The sequence below is a fragment of the Molossus molossus genome, unplaced genomic scaffold, assembly GCF_014108415.1.
Source record: "Molossus molossus isolate mMolMol1 unplaced genomic scaffold, mMolMol1.p scaffold_m16_p_4, whole genome shotgun sequence".
In the NCBI taxonomy this organism is placed as follows: Eukaryota; Metazoa; Chordata; class Mammalia; order Chiroptera; family Molossidae; genus Molossus; species Molossus molossus.
Genome location: NW_023425377.1, coordinates 73,160,581 through 73,170,150, shown reverse-complemented (window position 1 = coordinate 73,170,150; position 9,570 = coordinate 73,160,581). Strand labels below are relative to the sequence as shown.

The 9,570-nt window shown below is 51.5% G+C and overlaps 1 protein-coding gene across 2 annotated transcripts; it reads right to left on the bottom strand.

Annotated features, from left to right (window-relative positions):
* Positions 1-2,850: 2,850 nt before the first annotated feature.
* ELOF1 (elongation factor 1 homolog) lies at positions 2,851-8,525 on the bottom strand. Of its 2 annotated transcripts, none has more exons than XM_036241002.1 (4): positions 8,225-8,351; positions 4,272-4,405; positions 4,077-4,147; positions 2,851-3,771 (listed from the first exon to the last, which is right to left on the bottom strand). In XM_036241002.1, the coding sequence occupies exons 2-4, from the start codon at positions 4,385-4,387 to the stop codon at positions 3,707-3,709; spliced, it is 252 nt and encodes an 83-aa protein (XP_036096895.1). In that variant the 5' UTR covers positions 4,388-4,405; positions 8,225-8,351; the 3' UTR covers positions 2,851-3,706. The 2 variants fall into 2 exon arrangements, with proteins under 2 accessions (XP_036096895.1, XP_036096894.1); XM_036241001.1 differs by lacking the exon at positions 8,225-8,351 and adding an exon at positions 8,444-8,525 and having other exon boundaries at positions 2,854-3,771.
* Positions 8,526-9,570: the final 1,045 nt, after the last annotated feature.

Below are 9,570 nucleotides of genomic sequence, written 5' to 3'. Positions count from 1 at the left end.
TAAGATACACAAAAGCTCACCCAGGCTGGACCAGGACAGACAGACATCCACACACACACATTTGGGGGGTATGGTGTGCATATGCTCTCTGCAGCCTTAGAGGCACACACATGCAGTGCACATTCCCACATAAAAAGACAAAAAACACAACCCCCCTTACATAGGTACACAATACCCACATACGCATGCTCAGTACCCATGTACTTTCCTGAGGGGTCCGTGAGTTGTGATGAAAGAGACCAAGTGCTGGGATGGGCTAGATGGGACAGGTTACCTTGGGCAAGTCACTTTCCCTCTCTAGGCCTGTTTTTCCATCAGGAAAATGGGGATAGCAAAGCTCATTGGGAAGCTTAAATAACAACTCCAAACACAATGACGTTTGGCACTGACTGATGGACAAGCTGGGTCCTGGAGGCCCCTGTGGGCAGGGGGACCCCTTTAGTCATGGAGTGCATTATTGGGGGAGAGTGAGTGGGGACAGGGCAGTGGGCAAGGACGGGGCATTTCAGGGGCTCAGGGGAATGGCTTTTTACCGACTGGCACAGAGCAGCTGAGTAGCTGCCTGCTGACATGGCTGCCTAGTGTGCCCAGCTCACTCTACCCTCTACTTAAGGCTGATCACCCAGTCTTGCCTGCCATTCCAGGACCGTAGAAGTTCGTGGACAAGCCCCCAACTTCCCTATGTTTCAGAGGGGAACCCGTTCTGTGACGTTGGCCCCAGTTATCCCTCTTGCATGCCACTGTCAGGGTTCCAAGGAGAAGATGCAGCCATGCAAGGTCACAGGGCAGCTTTCTCACCTTCCTTCCCCAGGGCAGGGTGGAGGCTGGAACACGAGGGATCTGCAGAGACAGACACCACAAGACCCCCATGCACAGATGGTATAGCCCCTGGGGTCTTGTAAACTGGATTCCACGCACTCTTGGCCTGGCTACTGTGAATTTTGCTCCTCTAGGGCCAGCTCAAGAAGCTATGCTGAGGATCCATACCTGGCTCTGGGCCCTGCCTCTTCTGGAAAACAGCACCATATTAGCACTTGGCCTGTGAGACTGGGGTGGGCGGGCCCTGGATGCCAGAGGATAGAGCCCCCTTTCCCTGGACCCCAGAAGCAGTCCTCCACTCTGCCTGTGACCACTGGTTCTTGTCTGGGCTAGAAGACCTTACCTGGGGCCTTGGAGGGGTGGTGGGAACACCAGGGAGGAGCATCTCAGGGCATGGTGGACTTCAGGGGCACATGCGAGACCCAGTGGCTGGGCCTGGTGGTCAGGGCTTCCTGCCAGTTAAGCATCTTCTTCAACTGTTCATATCTCTCAATGCCCATGCTAGGTATCTCCATCCTCAGCATGGCCCCCAGGAGGAAGGTTCCATCATCCTTCCCACGTACCAACGAGAAGTCCAAAGCACAGGTCCCCTGCTGCTCAGGCTCATGAGGCCAGGAGGCAAACTGGATTTGCCCCAGGCAACTGAGCGCCAGGACCTCCGTAACCACGAGACTGTCAGCCATATTCAGATGTGTGCTTTTTTAACACTACCAAGCAATGAACTAAATTCTGACACTACCTACCTGGAGATAGTGTCAGATCCCACAGAATAAGGGCTTGGTCCTCCAAGGTGGTCCACCCCCACTTCAGCTGCCAATTGCAAGTCCAGGAGCTTCTGACCATGGGGCTACAGAGTGTTTTCCCATGACCCGCTTACTAGGATAGTCATTGTACTCTGAGAAACATGTTACTTATTCGATTATAGATTTATTATAAAAGGATATAACCCAGAAACAGCCCAATGAAGAGCTGCAGAGGAAAGCAAGGGAAGGAGAGCAGAACTGCCATGCCCTCTCCATGTGCACCACCCTCCCAGCACCTCCATGTGTTCACCAACCTGGAAGCTCACCACATCTTTATATTTATTTAATTTTTAAATTAATTTATTTTTTAATCCTCACCTGAGGATACCTTTCCATTGATTTTCAAATAGAGTGGGAAGGAGAGAAAGAGAAATATTGATGTGAGAGACATCAATTGGTTGCCCTCCACACGACCCCAACCAGGGTCGGGGATCGAACCACAACCGAGGTACATGCCCTTGACCAGAATCGAACCTGCGAACCTTTGGTCTGCAGGCCGATGCTCTAACCGCTGAGACAAACCAACCAGGGCTATTTAATTTTTTTAAATTGAATTTATTAGAATGACATTGGTTAATAAAATTATATAGGTTTCAGGTGTTCATCAAATTGAAGTTTTTAGAAAGTTCAATCTGTAGTCTTTCCCTTTCTCTTCCCAGAGGTTGGTGGGCATAGCTGAGTTCCCACTCAGCAATCACTCAGTCTTTCTGTTGACCAGCCCATCCTGGGTGACCGCTCTGGAAATTCCAAGGGTTTTAGTAGCTCTGTGCCAGTAACAGGGACAAAGACTGATATATGTTGTGCCATATCCCTGCATCTGGCACCACCTCCAGCCTTTAAGACTCCTCACCAGCCTTGGACAAAAGCCCCTTTTGTGGACTCTTAATCCTCTCCAGAGCTCTCCAGCCCCCACAAAACCAAGAGCTGTTCCCTTAGTTGTGAAGTCAGGTGTCCCGGGTTTAAGGACCAGCTGTGCTGCTTTCTGGCGGTGGGACCTCAGGTCAGTGACCTCCCATCTCTTGCCTGTTCCTTCATCTGTGAGCCTGGGGCATCTGCCTCACAGGGAGGCTGTCAGGACAAGAGGGTAAGGCAGGCAAGCCTGAGAGCAGCAACTGGCACAGCGTGGCCCTTGAGTGTTAACTCCTTCCAGCCAGGAAGCCTTCCCTGACCACCCTGCTCCACCCCACCCCAGGCTCTGTTGGCCGTATTTCTCACTGGAAACAAATATTTGCCCAGATGTCTATGGGTCATCAGTGTCCCTTGCGGCCAGCACTGCCCTGATTTCACCCTGAATGCTGTCTAGTGGATAAGTGTTGGACAGTTTGAAGGACTGACCAAACCCCACTTCCAACGGCCTGCCAGGTTTCCCTCTCCCCACTCATTGAGCCCTGGGGACTGACCAGAACCCAGAAAACCAGAGAACCAGGAGTCTGCATCGGCTGCTTTATTTAAGGGCTTATGACCAACAGTTGTCCCCAATCCAGCCACTCCCTCCTCTATAAAAGCAACTAAACATGAACCAGGGACACCCTACCAGGGCCCAGCCGAGGGACCTGAGGTTTTGAATCTCAGGCCACAGTCCTTGGAAGATAGAGGAGGGCGGGCAGTCCAGTTCAAATGGGCAAGGTGTTTGGGAGGTGGGTGAGGAGGCTGGAGTCCTGAGGCTGTCTCTGCGGGGCTTGCTCTCACACAGGATGTCAGAACATTGGTCCTTGGAAAAGTCAGGGCCCCAGAGCCAGGAGAAACAAGGGCCAAAAGAGGGAGCAAGTCAAAGGCTTTTGGAGCCAAGGAAGGCAGTTCAGGCCCCCAGAGCCCAGCAACCACTCAACTCAAGCCCCTGCCCATGAGCACACCCCCATGGTCACACTTGCGGCCACACATTCACACCCACATCCACTCCACACACACACACACACACACACACACACACACACACACACACACACACACACACACACACACACACACAGAGGGCTGCGAGGGCCCTGGACCCACACCCTGGACCTCAGGAATGTCTCTGGATTGGTACCCAGTGGGCTGGTCTACGGCAGCGGGGCTGCCAAGGGGGTGGGTCCTCTGAATTGCTACTGATTGGCTGCCTCGCAGGCGTCTATCCAATCGCTATACACGTCCACTGGTTCTGATAGATCTGTCACTGAAGTCAAGGGCAACTGCTGGCATAGACACACCTTCCTGTACACATTTCTATAGCTCATGCTGGTGTCAGCAAGACCCCTGCCCTATACACTGTCATCCCACCTAAGCAAGCAGGTGGTATCTATTCCTCTGAGTGGCTGCAGCCCGGCATGGGGTACACAGCAGGGCCAGAGGTACAAGGACTGCATTCTACCCCCTTGCCCTTGGTCAGGTGTCCTTGAGCAACCCATCCTGGGCAAGGTAGCCCTGTCTACCCCCTCCCCACCTCCTGGAAAAAGCCCAGTTTCCTAAGGATACATGTGATCGGTGTTTGGAATTCCTCTAGGCATACAGTACAAGAGATGACTCCAGTGTTACGGGCACGGTCCCTGGAATGGGAGAAGATGGAGGGACTGGTAAGCAAAGAGGTCTATTCTAAAGGGGAGCCAACTGCCGAATGAGGGAGGGGAAGGCCCCATGAGGCAGGATTCCTGGCTCCCACCTCCCACTCACATTTTCACGTCACAAGATTTCTCATGGTTGCAGAAGGGGCAGGTGAACTGGGTCTCTAGGGTGCCTGTCATCTTCTTCTTTGGGGGCGGCTTCCGTTTTGACTTTCTGCGCCCCATATCTGCAGCAGAACGAACCTGTGAGGGGAGGGAACCAGAAGTCAGCGACTCATGGGACCCATGAGGCCCTCCAGATGCTCTAAGAAGCACGCTGGAAAGATAGTCCAGCTGGCTCCCAGGGAAGGGAGGACTTGTACAATGGTATCCTCTGGGGACAGCAGACAATCCCAGTGTACTCTGGGTAGTGGGTGATAGCAGGTTCTGAATTCTAACCCTGGCTCCCCCACTTACTACATGACCTTAAGTAGGTTACTTAATCTCTCTGTACCTCAAGTTTCCTTATTTATAAAATAGAGATGAGGTTCCTACCTCAGGGGGTTTGACATGACAAATCTTAAGTGCCTGCATAGTGTATGGCCCATCCAATGTCGGCACCTACATTGGAAGCCACTGTTCCTGGTGAGGACGACACAAGCAACTGACAGGCCAGTTGCCAGGGCTGGGCAGAGCCTAAGTGCTCAGGAGTTGACAATTTTAGAAGCAGCTGCTCTTCTTGTCAAGGGCCATGCAAGGGCCACCCAAAAGGAATGACACTCCCTGGGCAGCCTATCCACAGAAGAGAGCTCCTGGGCAGAGAAGTGTTTCAAGCAGAGGAACACCATGTACGAGGCTGAGGGGCAGGAATCTGAGTGCTAGGCTAGTGGTTGGGGACCACGCAGGTGGGGAACGGGACAGGCTGAAGAGGGAGCAGGTGGGAGGATTTCAAATGTTTAGCTAGATCCTGATGGCCATGGGAGAGAAACATCACTTTGAGCTTTTTTTAAAAAAAATTTCTTCTTTCTTTTTTTAAAATATCACCCAGGAACATTTTTGCATTTATCTTTAGATGGGGGGGGGGGGAGAGAAACATCGATGTGAGAGAGACACATTGAGTGGTTGCCACCCATGACCCCAACAGGGACCTGCGACAAACTGCAACCGAGCTACCTGCCCTTAGCGGGAACCGAACCTGGGTCTCTCTGGACCGCAGGCGGACGCTCCAATTGCTGAGCCAAACCGGCTAGGGCTCCTTCACCTTTTTCAATTAGTCCCTCAAACCCCCTCCCTTCTGGCAACCATCAATCTGTTTTCTGCATTTATGACTCTGTTTCTGTTTTGTTTGTTCATTTATATTGTTCTTTATATTCCACATACAAGTGAAATCATATGGTATTTATCTTTCTCTGACTTATTTCACTTAGCATAATACCTTCCATGCTGTGGCAACATCCTTATTCTTTTTTTTTATTCCTCACCCGAGGATATTTTTCTATTTATCATTAGATAGAGTGGAGGGGGGCGAGGAGAAAGAGAGACAGAGAGAAACATCAATGTGATAGAGCCAGACTGATTGGTTTCCTCCTGCATGACCCAACCAGGGCCGGGGACAAACCGCAACTGAGGTACGTGTCCTTGACCGAAATCGAACCCGTGACTCATTGGTTTGTGGACCCCTGTTCTAACAGCTGAACCAAACTAGCCAGAGCAACATCTTCATTTTTAACTGAGGATGCTTCCGAGTCAATGAATAAACAGAAGCAGTAGGCAGAGAACATCTACAAGCCTCCTGGACCACCCATTTGGCCTTGCCCTCTTTGTCTTAGAAGAATGTCCGTGGTCCCCACAAAACCAATTTGTGCCCTGGATCCTAACATCACATTTTCTGTCTCTACTAGATCATTAACAAACACATTTGTTACTTCCTCTCCCATCATTAAAAACAAACAAAACCCGCCAAAAATGAAACACCTCCTTCTTTGCAGGCTTTTCTAGTAGAGCTGTCTGTATTTACCATCTGTGTTCCCTCCCATTCTCTTTCCATCACCTGCCCCATGCTGCCCATCCCAAAGGGCAGTCCCCACTCCTCAGGGCACCGGTAACACTGGTTCACTCTTCCTGCCCTTCGCACAGGGCCCTCAGAACCCTGCACTTTTATACCCTGGACTCACTGACAGTTCCTTTCACTCTCTGCTACTGCTGATCCCCCATCCCCACTTCTTTAATGATAAGAGTCCACAAGCTCAATCTTTGGGCCCCTCCATTCTGTCTACACTCACCTCTATGGAGATCTCACCCAGCCTCAGGGCTTCCTATGCCTCCTCTACACTGATGCTACTTGCCTCTCTGGCCTTGATGTCTCCTTTGAACCACAGACTTACCCATCTACCTGTCTTGGTCACACCTCCACCTGATGCTAATAAATGTTTAAACATAACCTGTCCAGCCCTGGCCGGTTTGGTTCAGCGGTCGGAGCGTCGGCCTGCGGTCCTGAGAGACCCGGGTTCGGTTCCCGCTAAGGGCACGTACCTCAGTTGCAGTTTGTCCCCGGCCCTGGTCGGTTGTGCGGGTGGCAGCCACTCGATGTGTTCCTTTCACATCGATGTTTCTCTCTCTCTCGGTTTCTCTCTCTCCCTCCTACTCTACCTGAACAAAAAATGGAAAAATGTCCTCGCGTGAGGATAAAAAAAAATAAATAAATAAACATAACCTGTCCAAAACTGAGCTCCTGACACCTCAACCTGCTCTCTCGCATTCTTCCCCATCTCAGCAGAAAGCAAATCCATCTTTCCAAAAATCTTGGACTCATCCTCAATTCCTTTCTTTCTCTCTTCTCTCACACAGCTCTTATCTGATCCTGATCCTGTTGCTCCTCTAAAACACATCAGAATTTGACCACTTCTCACTACCTCCAGGGCGGTGTCCTGGTCTGAGTCCAGAGTCCTGGTCATCTCTGGTCTGGATCATCACAACAACCTCTTCATTGGTCTCCCTGCACCTCCAAATGTAAATTCCATAAGGGCAGGGACTTTTGTCTTTTTTGTGTGTCCTCAGAGCCAAGATCTGCTCAAGGCACAGAGCTGGCACTAAATAAACATTTACTGAGTGAATGAATGAATAAACCAATGCCAGGCCCTACACTAAACCACAGCAATGCTGTAATCAAGGCAGGCAAGGTGTCTGCTCTTGTGAAACTTATACTGTAGTGGATGAAGAGAGACCCGTAACAAGTTAACGAATAAGTGAAATCATTCCAAATATTGTTAAGTCCTATGAGGTTAACACCAGGACCAGGTGAACACTTCCAGAATGGGCCTACTGCAGATAAGAGTAGAATGGGAGGACCCTCTGGGTAAGTCATTTAAGCTGAGGCCTGAATGATGAGAGAAGGCGCCCTGCAAGGCAGTCCAGGCAGAGGGAACAGCAACTGCAAAGTCTTCGAGGCAGAAGCTTTTCTTGAGAAAGAGAAAGAAGACTGACTGGTACATCTAAAGCTTGGTGAACAATGGGGAGAAGGGTATGAGACGCGACAGAAGTAAGCAGCAGCCAGATCCCACAAGACCTTGCAGGCTTTAGTAAGGTGCAGTCAGTTCTGCAGCCCATGCTCACCTACCAAGGCAGTTTTGTCCCCGAAGCCTGGCCCTGGGTATCACCTGCAACATAATCACCTGGGGGCCTTCATAAACGGCTGTTTTCTGAACCCCACACTTGATCTATCCCCACTATTATGTCAGTTCTGGAGGGGTCGGGGCATGATTTTTCCAGCACGCATAGTTCCTGGTATGCATTAAGTGCTCAATAACTATTTGTTGAATGAACGAGTCTCCTGAATCAGAAGCTACAGATGGGCCCCCAAATCCCCTTTTACCCAGTGACTACGATAACCCATCCCAGGAAAGAGGGCTGGCCTGCCCCTCAAGCCCAGGGGTCTTGGCCTGCCCATCAAGCCCAGGGGTCTTGGCCTGTCCTTCGGCGACTACGACTAAGTCCAAACGCGCCAAGGGGGGGATGGAAGAGGGGTCGGCCCCTGATCCAGCCGTAACTCCAGAGGCGGAGGGAGGGCGGTCCCTCCAGGCTCACCAAGTCTTCGGCGGCGCCTTCTGCAGGTAGAGGCCAGGCCTCCGAACAGCCGTGCGGAGCCGGCTGGGACCCCGGGGAGTCAAACTCCCCGACGGGCCACCCTCGAAGCCCGGGGCCCTCGGCGCCTCCTCCGGGACCCCGTGAGCAGCCCCGACTCGAAGAGCACCCAGCCCCGCCCAACTCCAACGCCCTCCCGCGCGAACCGTCGCCTGCACTAGCCTGCTTTCCAGGTTGCGACGGCCTCGTTCACCCGAGAGAGAGTGACTTCCGGTTCTCAGCGGAAGCGGAATCTCATTCTCCCCTCACGTCCCGCCCACCCGTAGCCCTGCAGGCAGGACCCGCCTCCTTCAAATCTTTGTGTGCCTGCGAAGTCTCATTCCAGGGACGGGGGTGCGCCCAGCGGCAGTTTCGCAGTGCGCCTGCGCGTGGGTTTGAGCGCGTTTGACTGTATCTGTGCAAAGACAATTATTTCTGGTCAGTTTCTAGGGGTGGCGGATCCCGCATTTCAGGGCGGTGGGCCGGGCCATGCCAGGGCTGGAAATGTATCCTTGTCCTCGGTCGCAGCATCTTCTTGGGAATGTCTCGCTTGTCTTTCCCGATTCAAGCCCATCCCCGCGCAGCCCACCCAGGTCTCCCCAACGTGGGACACATTAAAATATCCCGGTGTCTAGGAATTGCAAGTAGTGTGGCTGAATCAGGGTGAGGGGGAAGCTTGTAAGACGCTCTTCTCCAACTTGAACAAGAACCTGCGGGTTTTACAATTGACATTTGATCACTGGTAATCTTGATAAGAACTGTTTCATTCCAGTGTTCAGGAAAATAACTTGTAATGAGGTGTATGTTAAATAGACCTATTTCTAAGATTTCCACTAGGGGGCAGGGCTGCCCTTAGAGTGCCTTTCAGGAAGACAACCCCCCCCCCCCCAACCTCCCCCCACCCCACCCCGTGCTGGTTACAAACCTGGACACAGCCTGGACGGGATCATACAATTAACGTTGCTTTGCAACTTGCTATTTCCACTTAATGGTCAATACGCATACAGATAACTCTTGTTTTTAGTAGCTACACAATTCATAGTGCAACTCTGCCATGGTATATGAGCAGTCCTCTATTTGCTGAAGTTTAGTTTTTCCCTCCCACCTTCCCTCCCTTCCTTCCTTCATTTATTTATTTACTTATTTATTTTAATCCTCACCTGGATTAAAAGTGAGGACACTTTTGCATTTATCTTCAGATAGAGCAGGAGGGAGAGAAGGGGGAAGAGAGAGAAACATCAATGTGGGAGAGACACATGGACTAGTTGCCACCCATATGACACCAACCTGGGCTGGGGACAAACTGTAAC